Here is a 27,005-nt window from a genome sequence, read left to right on the forward strand (position 1 = left end):
TGCGTCTCGGGCTCCCCCGCCGGCTCAGTGACGGGCGGGGGCTCTCTGCAGTGGCAGCCCCGAGCCGGGGCCGGGAGAGCCTGACCTTGCCCCCCCGGGGGGCGCAGGACCACCGGCAGCAGCATGGGCGGGAGGGCTGGTCTGCGAACCGCCAGCCCCACCTGCCTGCCGGGCTGGACCCTGCACCCGACGGGCTCTGGCAAGATGCTGGGCTGGAGCCTGCTGCTGCTGCTGGCTTCCGTGGGGCGCAGCGAGGCGGCGGAGGATGGCGAAGTCAATGCAGAGGTAGGGGCCCGTGGATGTCGCTTACCTGGGGGAAAGTGTGGGTATGCCAGGGGGCAGCCCGGTGGTGCCCAGCCAAGGGCCTCCTTGGCATCTGGCCGGGCTGGGGGAGCCCCCCCTGGATTTGCCAGCTGGGGTTTGTGGGGAGCTCGCCTGCCCGTGGCATTGTGGCTTAGGTTTGTCTCTTCCCTGATCCATGACTAGAAATTGTTCACTAGCAAAACGACAGCAGTTGCCCAGCCTAGCTTCTCCCTGCAAGTGATGGGGTGGCTGGGGCCTCGTGAGACCTGCCCTTGGAGCACCCTGCCTGAGTAGGTTCTCGAGTTGCTTAGCCTGGAACCATGCTTTAATAAAGGCACACTTGTCTCCCTAGGCTCGGGTTGATTTGCCTGCACATCGGCTTCGAACCTGCCTGTTGCTTTCACTCTGCCCACTGACTGAAAAATCCCTTTTTGTGAGAGCACCGCTCCACTTTCCGGCATCCCCTGGCGATCCCGGGGGGCAAACTGGCCCTGCTCCCTCAAGGAGCTGCCAGGGAGCCCTGTCACTGAGTTCTGGGCCATCACCAGGCCTGAAGTAGTCAATCGAGGGGGCTGCAATGCCAGATAATTGGGGGGGGGGGTAGATTTTTGAAAAGTGACTGTGGCTTTGAATTAAAAAGTGTGCAGGTCCCTCAGCTCGATTGGGTCTTGAGTGTAAATTCCCCGTGGAACTAAGCTGGTTAACGCCCTGCACTGCTCTGCCCCAACATTGTAGCTGTAACATTTCCCTTCTCCAGCTCTGATTTTGCTGGGTTAGAGGATCCCCTCTATATCCATGTGTGTTTAGGTGCAACAACATACTTGGCTCCTATCATCTCCATTATATGAGCTATCCGCGCACTGGTATTACTTCTGCATGGGTTTGATTGGTGGCCCCTTCTGTCTCTGGTCTCACCCGCTCCCCTCACCACCTTTCCACCAGCCATAAGTTGCTATGTATTGTACAGTCACTTCCCAGCCCATCTGTCCTCTTCCTCCCTCATGGGAAAGCCAGAGGCTGCAGCACTGTGCTAGCTCAAGGGCAGGTGTAGCTTCCTCTGTGGGGAGGGAGGGGAATGTGAGCTGGGAGTGATCTGATTGGCATAAGAAAATGCAACCTGCTTCAAGTACAGGTGCAGAGAGACCAGGGCACTTGCTGCTGGCCTGCCCAGGGGGCTAGAGGTCACATCCTGGTCTCTGCCTCTAGCTCCATTGGCAGCTGATCTTGCAAGATGGTGGATGAGCCCAGCTTCAGTAGGAGCGGAAGGCACTCAGCACCTTTCAGGACCTGGCCCTTGACTAGTACAGGCTGGGGATGCTACAGAAGCAGTGGGCCAACCTCCTAGCCTGAAGAGGAAGCTCTTTGTTGCTCATTGGGGACCCCTTCTGGCTGTTGGGAAAGGAGGTGTTGACGGGGCTCTGGGAGAGGATCTGTGCCACGTGATGGAGACAGAAGCCATTTGGCCCTGAGCCAGACCCACCTTCTCAGATTTAGCCTCCAGATGGTGTTTGGGTGAAATGGGACATGGCTGCTGATGACAAGGAAACAAGATGTGAGTCTGATAGTCCCACACCCCCCTTATACTAGCTGGCTTTGATCATGGTGGTCTGTTGGCATAGGCCCAGCACTGGGATAGCAGGGGCTGCTGTGGATGAGGACTCAAGTGCATTGCTGGATCTGTGAAGAGACCACAACTGAACTAGAAAGGGGCTGGCCAGCTGGGATGGAAGTTAAATGGTTGAACTTCAGGAGGAGGAGGTAGCTGCCTCTGTTAACGACTGCAGCCCAGTGGTTGTTAGCAGGGCAGTGTTCTGTTTTCCCCATTATCCCCATGTGCGTAATACGTTTGAAGGAGGGTTGGCATGGGCAGGATGTGTTGCTCCCTATGTATATGTGTGCAGTCTCTGCCCTCCCTCCCTCCTCCACAAGTCCCAGGAGAGGTTCTCCCTGCCCAAGGAGCTCTTCTCTCTACCCGCCAGCACCAGAACATCACAGCCTGACAGAGCCAGCGACAGTGAACGGCTGGAAAGGAGGCAGGTGCCTCCTCCTGTTGGATGCAGAGAACATTTTCACTAAGTCATTCTGGTGCTGACGCATTTCCATTCTGGACCCTGCGACTCAAACAAAGAGACTAGGGCAACTGTGGGAGCCAGTGGGTGCCTTGCCATTGAGTTCATGGGAGCCTGATGAAGGCTGTAGGCTTATACAGGAGGGAAGTCGGTTTGAGTCGTGTAACAAGGATGTATGGAGTAAAACAGGAGAGTTGAGCGAGATGTTGCTGCAGGTCAGGCCCTGGCTGACGTGGGGTGGGGTGGGCTGTCTGATGCTCCTTGAGCCCCAGCAGTCACAAGGCTAGCGGCCAAGTAAGGAAACAAGAGATTTATCTTTAAATGACAACTGGCTGGTCCTGTACGGAGAGGGAGTGGGGAATGGAAGGCAGAGCCTTTCACTGCTTGGTCATCGCTTCCAATCCATGCAGGCCAAGGAGTGGGAGAGCCAGTCCAGGCGGCTAGTTGCTTACAGCTGACCGGTGGTTCGGTGGCCTGTGTGACCGCGGTAGTACCGTCATTCCAGTCCAGTACCTAATGCCTAGGTGTCCCCCAGCACACTGGCCCCTTGGTGGTGGTTACAGCTGAGAGGCTAAGGATTGACTGGGCCTGCAAACGGAACTATTCTGCCCCAAAAGGGAACCTGTCCCCCTGTGGTTCAGGCTGGGGGTGAATTGCTGGGCTGCGGTGTGGCAGGAGACATTTGCACTGGTTCTGTGAATGCACAGAGAGGGCTTCAGCCTGGCACTATGTTCCCATCCCTCAAACAGTCTGAGTGGGGGAGGAAAAACCTCTGATGTCTGCATAGCACCAGGCCATCCCGTCCACCTTAGGGGATGACTCTACAGGGTTGGATAAGGCAGCAGATGAGGAGCCCAAGGAAAGTGAGGCCAGGTCTGCGTGGGGGTGGGGGGGATTCGCATGGGTGTATATAGCCGTTTCCCTTGTGAAGAGCGTCTGTCTCGCTGCTGCCCTTGAGCCGTGTCTGGGGAGTGTAATCAAGGCTTGTGCAGGAAGATCACTGCCTCACCAGCTATCTGTGGAGTTTCATCTGGATGCTGCTTTTCCGCTGCTCCTGCCTGCTGGTCCAGCTGGGGCTCTGCCCTGACTGAGACTCCCGTTCCCTCCCCCAGCACCTCCGCTCTTGCCTCACAGCTGCCATGCCCTGACCTGAATGTAATGAGCTGGGCTGGGTAGGGCAGGGAATTCCTACAGGGCTCTGGTTACTGAGCTGGCTTTCTCCCTCCACCCAGCAAGTTCCTCCCGCTTAACCCTGCCTGGGAGTGCAACGGGCATGAACCTGGCCTTACAGTGGGGACACTAAATGCTTAGGAGTCTGGAGAGGCTCCCCCTTTCACCAGTATGTGTATGCACGTTCAGATGGCTTGGCCAGGAATCAGCCACGCCTCTGCCCATCCTTTGGGCTGAACTCAGTGTGAACCGTGAAGGTTCCAGATGGACTCGCTTCACTCCTGTTGCTGGCAGGATCCAGGTGTCAATATGTCACAGGGAAGGTGTTCCGCTGCCTTGTGGCACTTGGCAATGTGGCAAGGGTCAAGGGCATAGTGCCCCATCTCATGCCCCATCCCCACTGCGGAGACAGTGACTGTGCAGTGCCACAGCAACACCCAGATCCCATGTGCCACCCACAATGGCTCTGGCACAAAACTCCTGCCATCTGGGAACTTCAGGAGACCCACTGTCAGGCAAGATAGCAACCCACGTTTGAGAACATGATTGAAAGGTCACCTTGGCTGAACGGAGAGCCTGGCCCATTCACTATTCCCAGTAGCTGGGTTGCAGCGAGGGCTGATGAGTAAGAGATATGTGGTGGGGTTAGAGGACATTGCAAGATGTGGCTGTCTTTGGAGTTTATAACCAATGATCTTTACTTTGAGGGCCTAGTTTTTCTGAGAACTTGTCTATATAAAAATGCATCTAATTAATTAGCATGCACAACTACAGTGACTGCACATGCAAATTAGGTAGCTGCCCAAGTACATGGTTATTTGCATGCACCAGCATCATGATGCTCTGCAATTGTGACTCATGCCCCTGTGCTCCGGTGGGTAAATTCATGTAATACAAATGAAAGAAGCGTCTCAATTTCCACCCTTTACAACATCTTAAACTATTACAGAGAGAAGAAAAAGCAAGCAACCTGCTAACCTTACATCCACTTGCGGCCAATGAAAGGCAGCTCACAGCATGCAGTGAGCAACATGTCCAGCAGGGGGCAGCAGACTGTAAAACTTTCATTCCTGGGCCTGGCTTGAAAACCAGCTGGAATTTCAGTGGGAGTTGACTAGAAACTAAGATTCAGTAGCGATCACAGGACCCTGTGAGCATCAAACAGATGTTGGTTTTATCAGCTGGATTCAGGTGAATTGAAGGTTTCATTTATCTAGCAAGAGGCAGTGGATGCCAGAAAGCTCAATGAAGACCAGGGCATTGCCGCCTCTTGTTTTGTTTGTACCGCACCTAGCGCAGTGGGGTCTTGAGCCATGCCTGTGGCCCCTTGGTTCTGCTACAATGTAATTTAATAATAATAAAGAGCTGCCTGATCATCAGGCCAGGACCCCTGCTTGGAAACATTTACTGGTCCTGTAAGTATTTGCACTCGCTGTAGAGTGCTTCTAGCCCTTACACATTGTAAAATGTTGGCTGTTAACATATGGGTGTCACTTAACGGATGACAATGGGGGGGGGGTTGTAATAGCTTTGTTGCTATGAAATGTTCATGGCTCAATTGTTTCAAAGAACTAAAAGGCAAGGATGGCACTCTAGGGGCAAAGGTGCTAGAGTGGGAGTCAAGCAATGTGAGCTGTAGTCCCATTTTTTTTTTTTTTGCTAGTAACTTGCTGTGTGACCTTGGGCAGGTCCCTTTGCTTCTCTGGGTCTCAATTCCCCATCTGTCCTATCTACAATCGAGTGTAAGCTCGTTAGGCCAGAGGCTGCCTTTTATAACGAGTACGTACAGCACCTCGTGCAATCAGGCAGCTAAAGACTGGTGTAATTATAATACATATCCTTCCCCTGGGTTGTCGTCACCTGGCGGTGTTCCTGGGGTGCTGTTCCCATACTTGGGAAGTTCCTGTTTCTGCACTGATGCAGTGGTGAAAATATGCTACGTAGGGCAAAAAAAAAAAGTCTCTGATCTCTTCTCTGCTTGGTATTTCAGTATGTCCCAGGGAAGGCTTTACCATCCACGCCTCCTCTGGAACAAAATCCTCCTCCCGGTTGGGTTTAAATGTTCATATGTATGCAAAAGCTGCTTTTCCCCATCCCCACGTGTAGGGGAAGCAGGGTTAGCTCGTGGTTACAGCAGCAGATGAGGCAGCAAGAGGCCTGCTGCTGATTTACTGTGGGATCTTGCTCCAGCGCCTTCTGTGCCTCGCTTTTCCCCCATCTGTGAAATGGAGATAAACATGTTTGTGAAGTGTTTGGAGATCATAAGAGGATGGGTACAAGTGGAGTGCAAAGTCATGAGATGCCATTCAATGTAGCGAATCATTGCCTGGATTTTGCCCCAACAGCCAGGTATTAGTAGTGAGTCTTTTGATAAAAGGCAGGCAGCCAGAATACAGGAGAATTAGATCCAGTCCCGTTGGGCTGATCCTGAGAGGCAGTACCCAACCCTAACTCCCATTGGAGTCAGTGGGGCTTTGTAGGACACTGCTCCTCTCAGACCGGACCCCACACTAACTGGCCTTACAGCAGAGTCCATCTGTACCACTCCCTAGTGTGAGCATTGCTTCATCCAGTAACATGGGCCCAGACCTACCAGCTGATGCATTGGACACCGTCTTCCAATGCAAATCAGTGGGAAATGGGCATCCAGATACCCAGTGCCAGTTGAGAATCACGCTCACCTTGTGCAGTGGCATATCTCTGCCCTGGGGCCTCCTGAATTCAGCAATAATTTGTTGTGGAATACATCACCTGCTGCAGGATTGTGCTCCAGAACAGAAGTGTTTATAGTCTTTCTAGTCCTCACAATTACAGGGAACGCTTTAAAAATGCAAATAGAAAATAAACTACTGAAATGCTGTCTGCCTGGGCCTATAGACAGCCTGAAACAGGAGCTCTGAGAGGTTGGAACACTTCAATCTGATTAACTCTGAAGCCTAGTGATGACAATGTCTCCATTGGATCTGTTTCACTAGTGATCATTTTAGCAGAAACATCCAGCTGAAGTGCTTACCCCCACAAAGCCAAACTGCCTTATACACCTCGGGCACTCAAAACCCCAGCTGCCCCACCGCCAGGCCAGCCCGCTCAGTGGCCCCCTCACGTCAATCCAAAAATTTGTAGCGTATTAGAATGTCTCTTCATATTTCAGTTTTTATCTATTGTAGTCTAATCTCCAAATAAGCAAGGAGCTACTGAAATTGATCATATAATTCAATTTCATATTTTAATTCATTCTTACTCTCCAATATAGAATGTAAATGAAGCTTCCGCAGAATTCTACCTCCCTGGAGTGCCACTGAATTCAGGGCCCCTGGGCAGAATTTAGCGGTGGCGCACACAGGGTGCAGGTCTATTAACAGCTGCCTAATGGACACTTGCTCCTTGGCTCTTTCAGCAGACTCCTCTAACAGCCGTTCGAACCAGCTCTGAGGCAGTGGGTTGAAGCTTACCTGAAATGATTCAGAGTGAATAGGTACTCCTGAGACTATCCAGTTAGCATCCCATGGCTGTAGTGGGACATTCAGTGACGTGTTAGCGCTTACTCTGTTGGAGCCCGGGCAGGGTTGCAGTCCTGTTTGAGAAGCTTTGCTTTTGACCTCCAGGTTTCATCCTTTTAGAAGGGTGGCATGAACCTTCTTGGCAGGGAGAATGGGGGAACCCGCAGATGTTTAAAGAAATACCCAACCCCCAGGTACAAGCACGTGCTCCATATCGCAAAGAGGTCTTTGTTAAATGAGGCACCCTAGAACCTGCTGTAACAATAGGTGGCTTCCATATACAGCACAAGTCCTAGGGAGGAGTGTTCGCCTGAGGGACTGACATTCCTTAGCACAGTGATGGTTAGCAGGTGGCACACAGCACTGATCTCATGGTGCCGTGCTATCAGGGGAGTAGATTACTGGGTGACCTCCTGGCCTCTGAGCTCGCGCTCTGGCTTAGCTGCAGTCCTCTTGGGGCCGTGCCTTAGTACTGCCTAGGCACCTGTCCCAGGAAGCTGAGTTCGGGGCTGCTCCAGGCTTTCGGTTGGCTGCCTGGCCATGCATCTGACTGGTGATGAACTGGGTCCTGCCAATGGTGTAGTCCCTCTGTGTGCTGGCAGCTTAGCCAAAGGTTTAGCTCTTCTGGCCCGAAGGCCTATGATGGGGGTGTCGCACACCTGTGCTACGGGTCTCTGCCTCCCCCACCACTGGGCTCTGGGCCAAGCCCATTCCTACGCATCCTGGCAATGGTGTTCAAGTGAGAGGGTGCTTCCATTAGCCGGGCAGGGCGTAGCCTGAGCAGCTAGCTGCTGTGCTGGGGAGATTGGCAAGGCCTGCAGGGGAGGGACCTCCCAACTCCCAGGCCTTCCCTTTGCAGGCTAGCAGCCCCTGTCCTGTGTCCATGTGTCCGCAGGGAGCCCAGCACACAGAGGTGTTTCCTGAACGGGAGCTGGATTCTGCAGCACTGCCTGCCCCAGCTCATGGGGTAACCACCTCCCTCCCCATGGCTGGCTGTGTTGCTACCCAGACATTCAGACTCCATGGTGACTGGCTGACACAGTTTCCCTTGAGGTGGTCTTGTGACTTGAGCGCTGCCCTGCATTGAATTCTGGGCTTGTCCCTGAGTGACCTTGAGCAAGTCATTTCACCTGTCTGTGCCTAAGCCCCCAGCAGTAAAATAGGAATATGGACCCTTCTTTTCTCCTGTGTCTGTTGCGACTGGAAGCAGAGACTCGCTCTCTCACTGTGTATGTACAGTGTCCATCACAAAGGGGCCCTGATCTTGGCAGGGACCTCTGGATACAAATCGTGATAGACCCCACATGCCTGTAGATCAGATTGCTATGAATCAATTAGCAAATCCATTGATTTATTAAAAAATCTGTTGCTCCACTCTGAGTTAATCAGGGCTGGTATCAGTATAAGGAAACAAACCAGGCAGGCTGCTGTATCTTCCTAGTGCAAGAAGAAACATGATCCCAGCTCTTAATAGGTTCCAAGAACCTCTCCCCGGCACATGCCCAGGGCTGGGATTTCCAAGAGACCTGACCCTGCCCTTGTTTGAGCAAGGCTACAAAGCACCCTGGGATCCTTTGCATGACAGGGCCCGTAAGTCATTATTGATTTGGAGCCATTGCCAGGGAACTGTGACTGCAGCTAATGGAGCAGAGAGGAGATGTTGTCAGGGCCTGATCCTGCGAAGTGGTGAGGACCCACACTGCCTTCAGTAGGGGAGATAGTGTGGTCAAGGTTCAGCCCCCAGTCCAGCTCTGCTAGGGAGATGTTAAGGAAACCAGGCTGTTTGTTGCCGGGGTGTCTCCAGCCAGGCCTGAGATGGGGGATGGGACACCTGCCTGGCTGGGGGAAATGGAGTGAAAGGAAGTAGGTTAGATCTATGGCTGTCTCCCACTGGCATGCTCACAGTGATTGTGATCCCAGCTGCAGCTTCGCCTATCTCCTCCCCACACCCCGAAAACCAGCTGCAAGAGCCCAGTGGTCTGGTCCAGTAACGCAGTCCACTCACCTGGCCCTTGCCCTGCCTGGCAGGCATTGGCCATTGTGGAGCGGGCAGCCAGCAGCTCCATTCCTCTGCCATGCTTGTGCTCAGTCACTGTGCCTGGCTCGCGGGCATCCTGCTCTACAAGGGTTTGCCCATGACAGACAGTGGACGGGGCAATTCTGTGTGCAGCACATTCATTCGAGCAGGAGGCCGAGAGTCAAGTGAGCTGGATTCTTTGCCAGAGTCTGCCACGAGTTTGTTGTGTATCCATAGGCAAGTCATTCCCATCTCTGTTTCCCCAAATGTAAAACAAGGCTCCTGAGCCCTCTCTGTCTGTCACGCTCTGTCCCTCACTGGGGCGTGAGGATTCATTGGTGACCTGCTAATTATTCACAGTGAAGCCAGCTCACAAAGCCACTCCACACAAGAGCGTGTTTATCAGCCAACAAAATGCAAGTTCAAAGTGGTGTTAGCAACAGAGCTCTCTGCCACGGCTCCCCATGCCTCAGCTGACCCTGCCCCACTGAATCCCACCAGCCCCCGCTCTGCTGGGTGGGATAACATGGGAATGTCTTCCCCCAGCTCCACTGATGTGTGTTACTAATCAGTCGTTACAGTGTGACAGAGATGCCTAAAGCACCTAGGATCGCCCCTCCAGGGAGAGATTTCTGACTTCACACAGCCCGAAATCTAGCCCGCCACTGGCACACCGGAGTAACACCATGCCCTTCCCTAGTGCTCTCCAGCTGTGGCTTTCAAAGAACTTCCGGGTACTTGATCCTCACAAACTTCCCCAAGGCACATGTAGCAGGTTAGCGCCATGGTACAGGTGGGGAAACTGAGGCACGATGAGGTTAAGTGACTTGCTCATGGTCACGTAGTGAATCTGTGGCAGAAGTGGACTAGAGCTTAGGAGCCTTAGCTTTCTGTTGTCTGAGAGCCCAGCTGAGTCCCCTGTCAGAGCACTGTAAACCTTAGCACAGCTAAGTCGCGGGAAAGGCTGTAAGCGTAGCTATGACCATGCGGTTGTGGAGATGCTTCACCGCTAGAGGCAGAAGACCTGCTCAGGGGCTGGTGAGGATCTCGCGCCCTCGTGGCTCAATGCTCCCAAAGGGAGGAGGGGGCCTCATCAGATCCTGACTTCAGGCTACACAGGCAGAGCTTAGCTGGTGACTGCAGTGTCTGCATTTGGGTTTGCATCTGTGTCTGTGGCTGCTTTCCCAGCTCCTTTCACTGGCATTTTTTTGTGGGGAGGGGCAGGGAGGGCATCACTGTGGTAGCTGGAGCAATATGCAAGGAACTCTGCACTGCATCAGCTGGGCCCCCTGTCTTAGAGGATTCACTGCAAGGCAACATTCTCTGGGGCAGCTCGTACTGTAAATGACAGCCAAGTCCCCTGACAGCCATAGAACGAAAGGGGGGGGCCTCAGCCCTTTGCTAGCCTGGCTGCGTGTGCCCCACCTCAAACTCTGGATTTGCACCAATAGAGCCGCTCCCAGCATCAGGCTTTGAACTGCTAGATGAGACTGAATTGTGCAATGGGAGGTTAGAGGAAAGGCAGCGCAGCTCCCAGCACTTCTGGCTTTGCATTGTGCCTGCCCTGCGTCCCACGGGGCAGCATGAGGCCGGTCTCGGACCCCGAGGCTCTCCCCTGGTGGCACTGGGCACTGGCTGTACATTGCTGGCAGGAAGCAATGAGTTCTTCTCAGCCCGTCCCAGTGGGCCAGGGAAGAGCTGACTCTGCAAATTGGCTTATTCTGCCCCCTCTCCTCCCAACCCCTTTTAAGGAACCATCGGATCAATGACAGAACCCTGGCTGAAGTAGCTCAAATGATTTTGCTTCAGGCAAGCAGCCAAGTATTTCATACAGAGAAACCATCTCCTTCCCTGTTGCCTTCTTTGTACCCATCCTTTCATCTCCGTGGCTTTGACTCCGTTTCCACACACGCACCACATATATTACAAGAAACTGAACTAACAGGAAGCATCTGGTGGGAAAACAATCCCCTCCCGAACTTTCACTGGGCAGGTCTCCCTCTTGTCCTCCATACCAGGTCTCCCTCTTGTCCTCCATACCTTCTCCCCCCACTGTCATCTTCCCCTGGGTCTAACCTGGACTGTGAACTCAGGGCAGGGATGGGGCTCTGATTTGCTTCCCACCCATAGACCCCATAACACTTCACAAAAAGCAGCTATTACTGTCCTCATTGTACTGCTGGGGAAACTGAGGCAGCAAGATGGGTGGGCTAATCTGCATGGGTGGTGAGTGTCCAACGCTGAGGGTGGATTTTCGGCACCTCTGAAAAGCAGGCTCTAAGGGGTCGGCTTTTCAATTCAGCTCATCGAACAGTGGTCAGATTTCCAAAGCTCCTGGGCAAATCCTGCCCCAAGGTCACATAGAGTATGCCTACACAGCAAAGAAAAATCCACAGCTGCTCCATGCCAGCTGACTTGGGCTTGCGGGGCTCTGGGACCTTCCCACTGCGCAGGGTCTAGAGCCAGGGCCCAAGCCCGCAAGTTTACACAGCCATGAAAGAGCCCCACAGCCAGTCCCCGAGCCTGAGTCAGCTGGCATGGGCCAGCAGCAGATTTTTCTTTGCTGTGTAGACACACCCCCAAGGAATCCACAGCAGGGCTCAACCTGCCACACTCACTATAAAATAAAACACTGGCTTTCCCCAGCCTCCCCTTTGCTCTGCATTTTATCTCCTGCCTCACCCACGGGTTGACATGTTAATCTGCCTCTTCAGGATGCAGGCACCTCTGAAGTTCCCTGCGCTGACGAGGGTTGCTCGCTAGGGCTTTGCAGCGCTCCCTTGTCTGCAGATGGCTCCTTATGAGGGGCTTGGAGCCAAGTGAGAAAAAAGGAAACAATAATGTGAAAGGATATGGAAAGGGTCAGGAGTACCCAGCTCTAGCAACACAGCAGCATGTTCCGCTTTCCCCAGCCTCCCCCTCCCACTGACCCTTCACCAGTTGGATTTGCCAACCCTCTGGGCTATATTCCCGGCCAGCATGCCGCCTCCCAGCCGATGCCCATGTGCTGATGCTTCCTGGAATCTCCCTGGCCACATGATTGGCACAGTGCCTGGTTTTCCACCCCTCTCTGCCCCCTCTCTGTGACAAGCATGTGGGTTGCCAGTTGTTGTTACCATCCAGCGAGGTTGCCCAACCTAGGATACATGATCTCGGCTTTGGGGAGGGATCAGTTCTGGCCAGCAGCCTAGCAGATCCACATGTGCAAAAGGAGGTTAAAAACAGTAGGTAAATAAAAGCAAAGGGTCGAAAGAACAGGAGGGAGATCAAAGCCTTATTATCTGCCATGTAAACAGCCCCCCAGAGCCTCCTGGGCCTGGAATGTAAACAGCCCCATTCCCTTCTTATTTGTCCTTTGTTCAGAGCACAGCATCAGGATCCTAGGCCTCTGGAGGGGTCCATGAAGGAGCAACCCCTTATGGCTAGAATCATTTATTTGCATTACCTGGGTACCTCACAGCCCCAGTGAGCTGAGTGCTCCCTTGTGCTAAGGGCTGCAGCCAGTCTCTGTCCCTTGCTACTCCCCTGGGGCTGGAGTGGGTGTGTGTGTGGGGGGGGGGATTTCCCCAGGTGGCTAGAAGGCAGCACACAGCAAACGTGGGAGCAGTTCCCAGCAGCGGGGTGCCCAGGCTTGTCCCAGCAGCATGGGAGTAACCAGCTAAACTGGACCCTATGGAGCCTGATGCCTTGACCCCAGCAGTAAGCTCACAGGCAGACCTTGCAGCGGTTGTGTAGAGGGGCACGCCAGAGACTGAGAGGGGGAGACGGGGCTGTTTTCCCAAGGGGCTGCGGAGACTTTTCCCTTCAGGGTAATGGTCTGACTCCAGACCAGGTTGGTAGCCACACAAAGGCCTGAGCTGGAGGTGGAAGGTTTGCCATTTTCTCCCTAGCCCACTGCGCCAGCCAGGCACCCGGGACCATGGGCACGGGGAAGGCTCAGCGAGTGACCCTCATGCCTCTTTTGCAGGCCTGGCTCCGGCTGTATGGCTACCTCCCGCAGTCCAACCGGCAGATGTCCACCATGCGGTCAGCGCAGATCTTGGCCTCCGCACTCTCCGAGATGCAGAGGTTCTATGGGATCACGGTGACAGGCGTCCTGGACGAGGAGACCAAGCTGTAAGCGTGTGAAAGCATGTGAGCTCCCCTCCCGCCTGGGCCCTGGACGCTCCCAGGAGACACTGGCTGGACAATCCGGCATGTCAGGGTGGGAGGGCCCCCCTCCCAGGGCAATTGAGAAGACGGAGCTGTCCTCCCCTTTCAACCCCGAAGGACCCCAGCTCCCCACACCCTACATGTGCCAGACCTCCCTTTTATCTCCCCAACCATAACAACCGCCTGACTCTCCCCAGGGCCAAACGCTCCCAGATGGGTGAGACTTGGGAACCTGTCTGGTGCCCCCCGCATCTAGCTTCCCAGAGCCTAGGGTCTGGTCTGCTGCTGGGTGTTGAGCCGCCCCTGCACAGCCAGTGGTGCTGCCCCACCCCCTCCATCATGTTCTGCTGTCTGAGTCCTAGCATGAGCCCTACGTTCTCAGTCCTCACTTCCCCCAGATGGATGAAGCGGCCCCGCTGTGGTGTCCCAGATCAGTTTGGAGTCCAGATCAAAGCCAACATGCGGCGGAAGCGGTACGCGCTCACCGGGCGGCGCTGGAGCCAAACCCACCTGACCTTCAGGTATTGGCGCTCGGTCCACTTGGCCTTGGCTTCGAGTGCTCTGCGTCCTTACTCGTGCATCACCGGGTGCTGCTTGGCCTCCCAGGCTGCTAGGCCAAATGCAGGGTGCAGCAGGGGCAAACGGCTCGCCACCCGGGGCCTGATTCTCACTTACTCTAGTTTTACAAGGCTGTCATTCCATTGACGTTAGTGGAGCTCCTCTTGGTTTACATCAGGGTGAGCGGAGGAGGGTCGTGCCCAGGGCACAACCCCTAGGTGGGGCAGCAGGGTTAGGGACCGGAATCTGCTCTGTAGCCATGCATCAATCTACCTGGGGCATTATTTCAGCTGAGCAGCACGTACAGCAGATGGCCCATTGTCCGGGCCTCACCACAAAACAAGCCCTCCCTACCCAGGCTCAGCACTAGGTGCTAAGCAGCTGCCATGTCGGTCTGCCTAGGTGCCGTGCCGCTGTTACTTAACAAGCAGCCTACTGGGTCGATGCAGTGTTCTGTCTCTAACTCGCCTCGGGGCGAGCTGCTCAGCTGCTGTAAGTCGATGCAGCTCTGCTGGCTGTACTGGAGGTTGGCTCTCCAGCAACGATATTGGCTTCCCTTCTTGGGATGGGGTTCTGCTGCTTGCTTTGCTCCTGCCCCCCCCTCCGCCCGCAGCCAGGAGAGGATGGTTATAAAACATGGGGCAGTGCTGTTAGAAATCCCAGGGCATGAAATGGGGCGGTAAACGATGTCTCAGGCCCTTTGCCAAGGGACCAACAAGACTCAAAGATGAGAGCCCCTAGGGAAGGGCAGGGCCCAGCTTTCAGGGTATCATAAACCTTGATGTAACCCGTTGGCCCAGTGTCTGTCTCTCCCCCCGCCCTACCCCGTATGGCTGATCCAGAGAGAACTCCCTGCTCCTCTGCTGTGCACAGGGGATTTGGGGCTTGCTCCTTCCCCACTGAAGCCAGTGGGACATTTGCCATTGACGTCAGCGGAAGTAGGCTCCGTCCCCCAGTGCGTAGCTAGGTCTGCGCATTGGAGCTGGAGATCTGGCATCAGTCCCTGCTGGAGAAAGGTTTGGATTATGTTCTAATACATGAGTAATGCCCTGTGAAACCGTTTTTGGGTGGGATGTGAGCTTTCCCCCTGCAGGGTTCGCAGCCCAGATGTTGCTGCACAGAGATAGTGCCAGAGAGCAAAACTGACCTGAAACCAAAGTGAAACTGACCCGTCTGGTCCCTCTTCTTTCCCACTTCCTCATGCCTCACAAGCGATTGCACGCTCACTCACGCACAACCCCACCCCACCCTGGTTTTGTGCCTCCAGCATCCAGAACTACACGGATAAGCTGGGATGGTACCACTCGTACGAGGCCATTCGCCGAGCCTTCCGGGTGTGGGAGCAGGCCACACCCCTCATCTTCCAGGAGGTCCCCTACGATGACATCAGGCTCAAGAGGAGGAAGGAGGCCGACATCATGGTGCTCTTCGCCTCCGGTTTCCACGGAGACAGCTCCCCCTTCGATGGCGTGGGGGGCTTCCTCGCCCACGCGTATTTCCCCGGCCCTGGGATGGGAGGTGACACCCACTTCGACTCGGACGAGCCCTGGACACTGGAAAACACCGACGTGTCTGGTGAGACTGGCTGGCACCTTGGGAAGGCTGGTGACTGGGGCGGAGAGAGGGAAGGGACTTAGTGTGGGGAGGGTGAGTGCCAGCTGGAATTCAGAAGGTTGAGAGAGTACTTACAGGTACCCACATGGGGAAGAGATTTCTGGTTGTAACCGTCTCTTTAATCTAGCAGGAAAAGGCACAACGAGAAGCTGAAGCTAGACACGGTCAGGCTGGAATAAGGGGCAAGTTTTGAAGAGTGAGGGTAATTAGCCATTGGAACAGTGTACCTAGGGAGGTCGTGGATTCTCCATCAGTTGAAGTCTTTAATTCAAGGTGGGATATGTGCCTAAAAGACCTGCTCTAGCTCAACCATAAGTTACGGGCTTGAGGCTGGAATTACTGGGTAGGGTTCTCTGGCCTGCGTTCTGCAGGAGGCACGCTGGGTGATCACAGCGGTCCCTTCTGGCTGTAGCAGCTATAGTTAAGGTCGAGTTGAGTTTTACACTGGTGGGACCGTGGCTGGCAAGGAAGGAGGAGGCAGCTGTCTCTTGCCCCGCATGATGTGGGCGCGATGCAGCACGAGTTGAAGGCTGAAGGGGTTGCCGATGGGTCAGGGACGCTGTCCAGTGGGAGTTGTGTCCTGATCCCAAGCACAGCCCCCTCTGGCGTATGGTCAGAGAGCCCCTGGCTTGGCACAGGGAGGTCTGGGGGAAGGGAAAGGATTGTTAACCCCTTGGATATCGGGCTGCAGGAGACCCAGGCTTGGCGAGCATCCTGGGGTCTGTCCACCCTGCTGGGGGCAGTCCTTGAGCTCACGTCCGCGTCTGACAGCGCATTTCTCCCTCCCAGGCAACAATCTTTTCCTGGTGGCCATCCACGAGCTGGGGCACTCGCTGGGGCTGGAGCACTCCAGCAATCCCAGTGCCATCATGGCCCCCTTCTATCAGTGGATGGACACGGAGAACTTCCAGCTGCCCGAGGACGACTTCAAGGGCATCCAGCAGCTGTATGGTGAGTGGGGTCCCAGCCTCCTGCATGGGGGCTCGGTGAGGAGCGGGGCTTGGCCAGCCCAGCCCAGCCCAGGTGTGTGAGTTGGGAAGTAGAGACAGGCAGGATCAACGTCCCTTCCCTTCAACAAAGCGAGAACTCTAAGCTGCTGCTGTTAACCCTTTGGAGCCACCGGTTTTCTGTGCAGCATCGATCCAGGTACACCAGGCAATGAGGCAGGTTCCCCTCTGCCCCTTCCTCAGACTTGGCCCCCGTATCACCAGAACCTGCTCTGCAGTTCCAGCCGTCCAGAGCAGCCTCCCTGGATCTGCCCGGAAGTGGCTGTCCACCGTGGCCCGGGCCCCTTCCCCTCTCCAGACTCCTGTTGCGCCATACTGAGAGGGTAGCTGTATGGAGGACATCGCAGTGGGCGTGGAGCACGGGGTCGGGGCGTCTTGCCCAGCGTTGCCTGTCTTTGCCCTTTGGGCTGCGGTTTGGGAACCTGGACTGGAGTCCGAGAGCCGTCCGAGAGGCTAGGGAGACGGAGAAGTGCTTCTCTGTCCCTTTTGCAGCAGGCAGTAAGGAAGTAATGATTTGTCATTCTGCCCCCAAGCCGGAGGTGTTTCCAGGCACGCAGCTGTAATATGTGGGGAACATCTGTCTCCAGTCACAATAAAATCTAGGCACTATCCTGTCTAGCGAGTACCCTACCCTGCTCTGGTTGTGTCATAGGCCCTGCACTGCTGAGAGCGATTCCCCTGTAGCTGTAGTGGCAGGGGCCTGTGCTTTTGGAGCCTTAAGTGCCGAGATCTCACACCACTGACTCCATGCAGCCCATGAAGATGGGGACATGGTATGGTGAGGCCCAGTTGCCTGCAGATTTGTACCAGCACTGCACATTCGCTCCTGCCCAGCTGGGTTAGACATTTGGAAGTGATTTCTCACTGCCCCCTCCTCTTTCCCAGGTGCCCCTGATGGACAGCCCCAGCCCACCCGGCCTCTCCCTACGGTGACTCCCCGTGGCCCTGGAAAGCCAGACCACAGACCCCCCAAGCCACCTCCGCCCGGTAAACCAGATCGGCCCCCAAAACCAGGCAACCCGGACCGGCCTGACCAGTACGGGCCCAACATCTGTGATGGAGAGTTCGACACCGTGGCTGTGCTACGCGGGGAAATGTTTGTGTTTAAGGTACCAAGCACCATTTCTCCATCCTGCCCTGTGCCTCCCTCCATTCCCTCTGGTTATGGGACACTTACTTCCCCCACCCGCTGCCCCCTTCCCTGGCTGCCTGAGGAAGCCATGTGCCTGGCCGTCTGCCCTGAGCCTGCGGAGGGTTGAGGTGAGGAGATCTGCCCCGGGCCGTCCCAACCAGCCCTACGAGTGAATCCTGCCCCTCAGCTGAGCCCAGGGCCTGGATCCCCACGTGCAGTGGGCTGGGCAGGTTTTCCTGGACCGTGCTGAGCATCACGCCTGGTCGCCTGTTGTCTTAAAGGGCCGATGGTTCTGGAGGGTTCGCCATAACCGGGTGCTGGACAACTATCCCATGCCCATCGGGCACTTCTGGAGGGGCCTCCCCGGGGACATCGATGCTGCCTATGAGAGGCACGACGGCAAATTTGTGTTCTTCAAAGGTGAGAGACCCAGGGAGGGGCAGGGGTTTTCTGTGAATGTAGAGCTGGAGAAAGCGATTTTGCTGCTCCCAGAGCTGGGCAGACTTACCCCACCCCTGGCCAGTGTCCCACAACCCCTGCCCCATGCTGTCCCAGCCCAGGGCTCCCCTCCCCCTCGGCCAATGCCCCTCAGTCCTGCCTCATAGCGCCTGCCCCCTGCTGTCCCAGCCCTGCCCCCCTTGGCCAGTGTCCCTCAGTCCTACCTCACAGCACCTGCCCGCTGCTTGCCCAGCCGCAGGCTTCTCCCCCACCCCACCCCCCTTCAGCCAGTGCCCCCAGTCCTGCCCCACAGCCCCTGCCCCCTGCTGTCCCAGCCCTGGGCTCCCCCCTGGCCAGTCCCCCTCAGTCCTGCCCCACAGCCCCTGCCCCCTGCTGTCCCAGCCCTGGGCTCCCCCCTGGCCAGTGCCCCTCAGTCCTGCCCCACAGCGCCTGCCCTCTGCTGTCTCAGCCCTGGGCTCCCCCTCCCCCTCGGCCAGTGCCCCCAGTCCTGCCCCACAGCCCCTGCTGTCCCAGCCCTGGCCTCCCCCACAGCCCAGCCAATGCCAGGGGCAAAGGCTCAGCATGCCGGGGCTGAAGCTCGGGCTGAGTGAGAAGGAGCCCTGGGGGTTGACAGTGCAGCGGATGGATGGTGCCCAGCAGGGGTGCTGCTGCTGAGAGAGGCCACGTCTCAGCGGGAGAACGGGGCTGGGGGCTGAGACGCGGGTGCTGAGCTTAGCCCAAGCAGTTTCTCAGCACCACAGCAGTGCCTGGTCCTGCGTGCCTGGCCGGGAGGCCTGTGGGCTCCAGGGCTGGGTGGGGTGATTTGTCTCCTACATGCCATGTGGCCCATGGCTCTCCTGCCATCTCTGCTTTCCCTTCTCTTTCCAGGGGATCGGTACTGGCTCTTCCGAGAGGCAAACCTGGAACCCGGGTACCCGCAGCCCCTCACCAGCTATGGGCAGGGCATTCCCTACGACAAGATCGACACTGCCATCTGGTGGGAGCCCACGGGACACACCTTCTTCTTCCGCGGGGACAGGTGGGTTGGCCCCGATGGGCCATGCGGACGGGAGGGCTTCCCGTGGTCATGGGGTCAGGGCAGGGGCCTGGCTGTGGGGACCCCGGCTTCTATTTCCAGCTCTGCCTATTTCCATCGCTGCTCTGTGCCTCTATTTCTCCATCTGTATCATGGGGACTATGCGGGGCACCCCCCGATGGGATGCACTGAGTGTTGTTTATGATCCTGCCCCTCCCAGCCCCTCATGTAATCTCCCGAGCACTGGCCCTTCTGCCTCTTCTCCTGAGAGACTTTTTTCTGCAGCCCAGTGGATTTCTCCTGACGTGGGCCCCGGGCCCCAGCTCCCTCCTCCCCTTCACCTGGGGTGGCAGCCCTTCGCCACGGCTCTCTGCTTCTGACCCCCTGCCAGCCCCTCAGAATCCCTCTACCCCACAGCACTGCGGGACTCAAAGCTATGGTTGGGTGTGGGGGGCAGGTATATGTGCCGCTCCAATCTGCACGCTGTGGGTAGGATCCAGCAATCCTAGGGCATTGCAGCTGATGCATGGGACTGGGAGGCTGGGTTCTAGCCCCAGTTCTGCCACTGACCTTGGCAAGGCACCACCTGCTTCTGTGCCTCAGTTTCCCCTCCCGTGAAATGAGGAGGCTGCTGCTGCTCCTTCCATCTCCGCACTGTGCTCTAAGGTTCCAAAGGTATCGTCATATGTGTCGCTGAGCATCTGGTTCGACTAGGATGGGTGGGTGGGAGTAGTATCTCTCCTCCTCACCCCCATGCTTCCTGCAATCTAAGCAAGCAGGATGTCCCCTGCTGGTTCTAAGCCAGGGCCAGAGCTGCCCTAGCCATGGCGGAGTGCTGTCTTGCGGGGGATGGACACTTTGAGCTGCCTGGGTGCCCTCTTCTCACAGGGGCATCTGTTCTCATGTAGGTACTGGCGCTTTAACGAGGAGACCCACTCCGTGGATCCTGGCTACCCGAAGCTGATCACCGTGTGGGTGGGAATCCCTGCCACGCCCAAGGGGGCCTTCTTGAGCTCGGATGCCTGTGAGTGAGACGTGAAAGCCCTCCTGCAGGAGCCAGCTACCCCCTCTGTAGGAACCCCCACCCCTGCAGGGAAATCACCCAGCACTGCCCATCAGCATCTGCATCAGACTCGGGGTCGGGGGGGAGACCCACAGCTGATGTACATGGGCCCAGCTCCAGGGAAGTCTGAGATGCTGCAGCCATTGACACCAGCTGATGATTTGGCCTGGGCGCTCCAGGGATAACAATGATCACTGCCCTTTATGGCTCTTTCACAACTGTGCATAGGGGGGTGTTGCAATTCTGGCTGCAAAGATTACAGTGAGCAAAGCAGGGAGAGTCCCTTTCATCCCTGTCTCTCTAACCTCCTAGCCCTTTGGCAAGGGTGTGGGAACCAGATGGGCACACACCACTTGGTAGGAACTTGGTCATTTCCCTGTCTCTGTACCCTGCCCCCTCTTCCCTCTCTCTCTGTCCTGCTTTGTAGTAGTATTGGTAACCCCCATCCCTCCGATGCTTTGAGAAGCCACTGATCAGCTTGTTCAACTGCCCCCCCCACAATTCTCCTGTGGAACCCCCAGCAGATTGCAGTCTTCTGCTTGCCCCGGCCTTTGTGACTCCTTTCCCTGTGTTCACGCTGGGGCTGCTACATTTCGCCTGGCTCCCCCAGGGTTACCTAGCTCCTGGTACCAAAGGGTACTGGAGCAGCAGCATTACACTGAGCCGGGTGCGGGAATGGAGACTGGTGTCATCCCCTGATCTTGCAGAGGGCATAGCAGAGCACCTCATTTGGAGTTACAGGAAGTTCAATTTCCTCAGCACCGTTTCCTGGTCGTTGGAGCATAACCTGTCTCAGCCTAATACCCGTCTTCTGTTCTGTTCAGCAGGGCACTGAGCCGCTAAGCTCCCCCGGGGCAGTGCTAAAGCAAAGGGAATTGTTTGTCCCTGGCTGGGAACAGACTCCCAGCAGGATGTCGCAAACAAAGTGCTCATTCATACTGCATGTAGTGGGATTTTGGATCCACGGAGTGATAGGGTCAGCTCCTGGGACTGGGCTTTAAAAAGGAAGGTGATGAGTAATTTAAAGGATCAATTATATTTGCACTAGGAGAAATTAACGTTCATGCTTCAGGGCATCCACCCTTCACTGCAGGGGTCAGGAAGGAACCCCCCCCAATGCACATCCTTCAGCCTTGCACAATTAGCCAAATGCATTGTCACCAGCTTTATTCTCCTTTCTCTGAAGCATCAGTTATTGGCTACCACCAGAGGCGAGGATAGCAGACAAGATAGTCCAGTGGGCTGATCAGGTGTGGCAGCAGGCGGAACACCAGAGGAGGTGGCTCCCTGGCGGGGAAGGTAGCAGAGAGGGTGACTCTGGGGTGTGGGCTGATCAGGTGTGGCAGCAGGCGGAACACCAGAGGAGGTGGCTCCCTGGCGGGGAAGGTAGCAGAGAGGGTGACTCTGGGGTGTGGCCGAGTGGTTAGCAGATCAGATGGCACTAACCTATTCTCATTGGCTCCCTTCCAGCGTACACCTATTTCTACAAAGGCACCAGGTACTGGAAGTTCGACAATGAGCGGTTGAAGACGGAGCCAGGGTACCCCAAGTCCATCCTGCGGGACTTTATGGGCTGCCATGAGGCACCTGTGCCAGACCCTGACCCTGGGCACCGATGGCCTGACCTGGACAGACCTCCCTTCAACCCGGACGGCAGGGGCACGGGTGCCGAGCGGGAGGGGGACGAAGGGGAGGCCGAAGAACGCCCCAGCGACCGAGAGGAGCAGGAGGAGGAGGAGGAGGACGACTACAGTGGCCCCACCAGGGGCAACGGCAATGACGTGGACATCGTGGTGCAGATAGACAAGTACACGCGGACCATGAGCATCGTCATGGTGATGGTGCCCCTGGTGCTGCTGCTTTGCGTTCTGGGCCTCATCTACGCCATCATCCAGATGCACAGGAAGGGGGCCCCTCGGATGCTGCTCTACTGCAAACGCTCCTTGCAGGAATGGGTCTGATCCTGGACCCCTGCTCTACCATGACCCCCCTCAGCCCGATTCCCCCTCTTCCACCACCATGGTGCTAACAAAGAAGCTTGAGAAGATGAAGCCCCTGGAGCCTTTCCCGGACTACTTACACCGAGATTTTGCACATTGAGTTGAATGCGCTTGGCCAGGACTACTCCCCACTCAAGCATGTAGGAGATGCCCCACTGCAGACTCCTCCGTGCCTACAGCTGCCCCGTGCCCTTCCCGTGGCTGGATCAAGGCCGCCTATGGCCCCTTCCCTGCTGGGAGAGAGGGGGTTGCCCCACAATCTGGGTTGCTCCTAGTGTTCCCACTGGGCGAGGGAGACCATGTCCGTGCTCTGCAGCCCCTGATCTCTCATCGCTGCAGGGTTGGCAGTGGGGAGCAGCCAGTTGCTGGGGGCCCCCATCTCTGCTTCACGGAAGCACATGGAGCCCCACGCGCCGAATCCCCCACAGGAGGGGACAGCTGGGTGGGTTTTCCTTATGGCACTCCTAGGCCATGGGGGTCTCTCCCCTGTCCTCAGACACCACCTCCCTCGGCTGCATTCTTGCACAGTGCCTGCCCACAGGCTCGGAGGGTCAGAACTCGAAATGCTTCCTCTGCTCAGCTCTTCCCCCAGGAATCAGCCCTCGGTGCTGTTTCCCTTTGGCGCCCATTCACATGTTGTGCGTGTGTTGTCTGTGCCGTGTCCTGGCTGGGCCACTGGAGCAAGGGGAGGGGATCCTGGTCTGGGTGGTTCACCCCAGCAGGTCACCAGTCTGGTCAGTCCTGGGGGATGTATCCCCTTAGCCTGAGGGAAGGGAGGCCTTTTCCCGGGTGAGGTCCTGGAGGAGAGACCCAGCTCCTTGATCCATTCAAGGTGCTCTGGCTCTAATGCCTGTTTCAAGGAGAGTCCCTGCCCCTCTGTTTCCTTCCCCTCCCCTCCCTGTCTCCTCACATCAGTGGTCTTGCAGCCCTGCTCCTCCCTGGGGCGAGTGGGCCAGTTGCTCAGTGTACTGCCCTGGGGAAGTGGGAAGCCATCTCCCTGGCCCCTCTTCTCGCCTGGCCAGTGCTAACATCTAGCAGCAGCTTTTCCCCCACATGCAGTGCGCTAGTGCTGGGACCCGGGGGAGACAGCTGCTTCCAGGAGCTGCTCCCTTGGGCTCTGGACACTGGCTTTCCTGGGCCAAGGTACAGAAAGGGGAGGGCATGTGCCAGCTGGAGAACTGGATTCCAATCCTGCCTCAGGTCACGGGTGACATGAGTTTGATGGCCTCAGCCTTGTGTCTAGCAGGGATTGGAATGGGGACTGAGCAGGGTTATACATCTGAGCCCCTGTTTAGGAGGAAGCTGCAGGGGGCTGCAGGGCAGGACAGAGGAGCATTGAGTTGGGTGGGAGCCTAGAACTGGAATAGCAGAGGGCTGCAGGGTATTGACGGAGCTGAAGGTGCAAGAGGAGCCCAGCTCTGGCTGCTGCTCATTACCCAGGCACTGGTTGGGTTCCAAGACGTGCTGAGCTGGGCTTTCTGGCCCAGGCCGGCAGGGTGGAGGTGACATCACTGTGTTTATTTCCTGTTTAACTGTTTGCAGCTGGGAAACGAGGGAGGTAAGGAGCCTAAAGATAGTAGAGGTCTCTGGAACCTGCCCTGGGAAGGCTGGCCAGGAGCCGAGGGCCTGTGCTTTTTCCCAGCCCCAGGGACATGGGTCGGTTCCCATCGGCCTCCATCCATTGGGAAGATACTTACGATGGAAGTCGCCCCATAGCTGCTTTTCATCTGCTTCCTTCTCCCCCGCACCTCCGCTTCCGAAACAAACAGCAGCCTCTGGGACCTGTGGGAAATGGGGCTGGGAAAGCAACAGCTCCGGCACCGAGCCCTCACTGCCCTAGAGCAGAGCCTGAGAGCGCTGTGCTTGGGGAGGGGGGACAAGGGGGGAGATGCAGCTTAGAAACTCTGCTACGTAACAGCTTTTGTGGGAGGCAAGGGACAGCCCGACACAGGCTTGCAGCTTGGGTGGAACAAAGCTCTGGCCCTTGTAGAGTGGTTCAGCCTCTGGAAAGGGGGCAGCAAGGCCGGATCGACACCTCCCCAGTTTGGTCAGCAGCCTGGCAAACCGCAGCTTACCAGACCCTGTACAGGTTCCTTGTAACTACATCACTGAATTGGACTGTAAAGAGGTGGTGGCCTTGTCGGGCCCGCACCCCTCTTCCCGGAGAGCTGCGGTCCACCAGGAAGGTTGTGTATCGGGAGCAAGGGGGCTTTGAACACCCAACTCCAGTGGGTGCGGCTGTGGTCTTCGTGCCTTTCTCCTGATCCAGAGGGCAGCACCCACTCCGCAGAGCCTGCCCGCTCCTCCATTCTTGCACCAGATGTACTGGCTTTCCTCTGAATGGGGAAATTGTCCTGGCACCACCGATGGGCACAAGGTGGAGAAACGGGTGGGATTTACTGTGGGTCCCTGATGCCTGTACTCTTGGACAGACCCAGCCTGGCCAAATCTGCCTTTTTTCATGGTTGAGTAAAATACTGGTAGTTTTGTTATCATGGTCAAGGGCCAGCAAGCACCATTTGTGTCTGGGCTAGTCCGTTTCCCTGGCAGTTTTGCCCAGGCGCATGGGATGTGCCTAGCCAGAGGCGATGAGGGTTTACTGCACGCCACAGGGATGAATAGGCTGCTTGGGCTAAAGATTGAGCCAGCTCCTCGCCAGCTGGGAATCAGCATCTCTCCATAGACTTGGACGAGAGCCTCTGCCGGCATAAATGGATGTGGCGCCACTGAAGCCAATGGACCAGATCCCCACTTGATGTAAACTGGTAAAACTCGATTGACTTCAGTGGTGCGATACTAGTTTAGACCTACTAAGGATCTGGCCCTGTAAGTGTCCTTCCTTGCCCCTGACACTGAGCTGGAGGTGAGAGGGCACCGCAGGGTCCCTGGGAGCCTGCCCCCTACCACGCTGCATGTAGAGCAGTGGCCTGGGGGAGGTGTGGCTGGGGGCTCAGGGGTTGGTTCCAAACTGGTGCCTCTGGCAGGGCAGTTCACTCAGTGCCCCAGAGGCAAATTGTCTGGGATCCTGGAGGACTCCCCGAGCCCTGATAGGGTGGCCTAGCTTGATCTGCAGGTGAGGACCATGGATAATACAGCACTTTAGGGTCCCAGGCAGCAGAGCCACTTGTTCTCCCTCACCCCAGGGTGCTGCTTCCCTGTGGGCAACTCAGGTATTACTGCAAAGGCAGGCATTTCTCCCAGGACCTGGAGCTGCCAGGCGAGATTGTTCTCAACCCTTGGGGGTGGGAGGAGTATTGCTGGAGTCCGCAGGAGCGTGGATCCCTCACTCAGTACCCCTCCACCTACCCCTCTCCATGGGAAAGCACAGGCTCCCAGCTTCCCCGTCAGCGACCATGTGGCCACCTTTGTTTGGAAAAAGCCTTTTGTTGGCTCCAGCCGCTTCTCTTTCCCATTTGGAGCCTTCCCAGCGCTGATCAGCCAAAGCCATTCCCCTCTTGAGCCCAGCTGGAGCTGGGCCGGGGCCAGGCACTCGCAGAATCCTTGGCTGTAATGAATGGAAAATTGTTCCATTTTTAAGCGCACAGGTGTGCGCTGGAGAAAGTGCATTTCAGGCCAGGGCTGGCCCAGAGCCCAGCTCCCCCTTTGGTCTGCCTTGGGGCAGGAATTCCACGCGCTGCCTTCCTGAAGGCGGTTCGGCTCTGCTGGGGCAGTGTCCCCCCCAGGGATCCTCTCACCTCCCTCTCTCAGCTCGTGGGATCCTACAGGGGTGAGCTCACCATGGTGAGAGACTGATGGTCTTCTCCACGCTGACTCCTGCTCAGAATGGGCCCCAATCGCGCAGCGTTAGCAAGGCAGGCTGGGGTTAGGTTCCCAAGGCTGTCAGGCCCTCAGCCTCAGAGGAATTTAGGTCCCTAACTTCCAGGATCTGGGCCTCAGCACCAACAGGCCCCATTGAAATGTGAGCCTGTGGCTCCCTAGCAGGTCACCAATGCTTGAGATGGTGACCCCCCAATTCCCCAAAGTCAGCTGCCTCTGAGGAGGGGCTGTTTCTGTAGCCTGACAGCTCTCCCCACCCCGTGTCTCTGTCCCTGCATCCCGTCCATGCCCCCCAATCAGCACAGGGGAAAGGGACTGGCTGGGAGGATGACTAGCCCTAAGCACCTCAGCTCTGTACCGGCAGGTGTGGCGGAGAAGAGGGGCCCCTGGCAGTAACGTGAGAGGTCGTGTCCCACAAGCATGGAGACTCACAGTGACATCCCACCACGCCATGCCCTATCCCTTGTGGTGTCTGTCTGTCTCTCTTGTGCGTGCACGTGTGTTTGGGTTTTTTTTAACGTCCATGCTGGTCATGTTTAACTGCTACACAATAAATCCTACCGAACCAGCCGTGGGGCGCTGTCTCGTGTGTCCCCTCCCCCGGCTCCCCTTAGCATGAGTCCGTTAACCCCAGGGGCAATTAGCTGCAGTTCCACTCACTTGCGTCTTGCTCCATCCCTGTGGCCTGCGGACTCTCCAGTGGCCTAGCCCTGCCCTGGTGCTGAGCACCTGCTGCTCCATTTTAGCAGGTTCATGGGTGCTCTACAGCTCACAGGATCAGGCCCCTGGGGCAGGGCACTGGAGCAGCTGCCCAGTCTTGAGTTGGGCAGGACCAGGCAGTGCCATGGAGATAGTAACAGTCCACCCTGCTTTGGAGCTGCAGAGCCTTGTGGGACTGGGCCCCAGGGCTCGGGGAGAGGGGCTGGTAACAGCTATTGCTACAGCAAATCCCCCGCTTCTCCTTCAGCCTGATTCGTGGCACCCAAGCTGCCCCTCCTGCCTTTGAATACATTCCTGAAGGAGCCAGTCTTTGCATCACTAGCAGGGGCGCCCGTGTGCATGGACAGCAGGGGCCCCTCTCTCTAGGGCTGCCTTCTCCTGCCCTCTGATGAACCAGGAGCCAGCTCCAGCGCTGGTCCCGCCGTGGGGATGGAGGCTAGCAAGGGTGG

The 27,005-nt window shown here is 56.6% G+C and overlaps 1 protein-coding gene across 1 annotated transcript; it reads left to right on the forward strand.

The window, feature by feature from the left end:
• MMP15 (matrix metallopeptidase 15) lies at positions 1-26,404 on the forward strand. The gene is made up of 10 exons (XM_050922967.1): positions 1-285; positions 13,027-13,175; positions 13,610-13,732; positions 15,037-15,344; positions 16,173-16,334; positions 17,276-17,499; positions 17,804-17,942; positions 18,849-18,999; positions 19,905-20,020; positions 21,530-26,404. Exons 1-10 carry the CDS (start codon positions 124-126, stop codon positions 22,018-22,020), a joined length of 2,025 nt encoding a protein of 674 aa, XP_050778924.1. The 5' UTR covers positions 1-123; the 3' UTR covers positions 22,021-26,404.
• Positions 26,405-27,005: the final 601 nt, after the last annotated feature.

The sequence above is a fragment of the Gopherus flavomarginatus genome, chromosome 14 (assembly GCF_025201925.1).
Source record: "Gopherus flavomarginatus isolate rGopFla2 chromosome 14, rGopFla2.mat.asm, whole genome shotgun sequence".
Lineage (NCBI taxonomy): Eukaryota > Metazoa > Chordata > Testudines > Testudinidae > Gopherus > Gopherus flavomarginatus.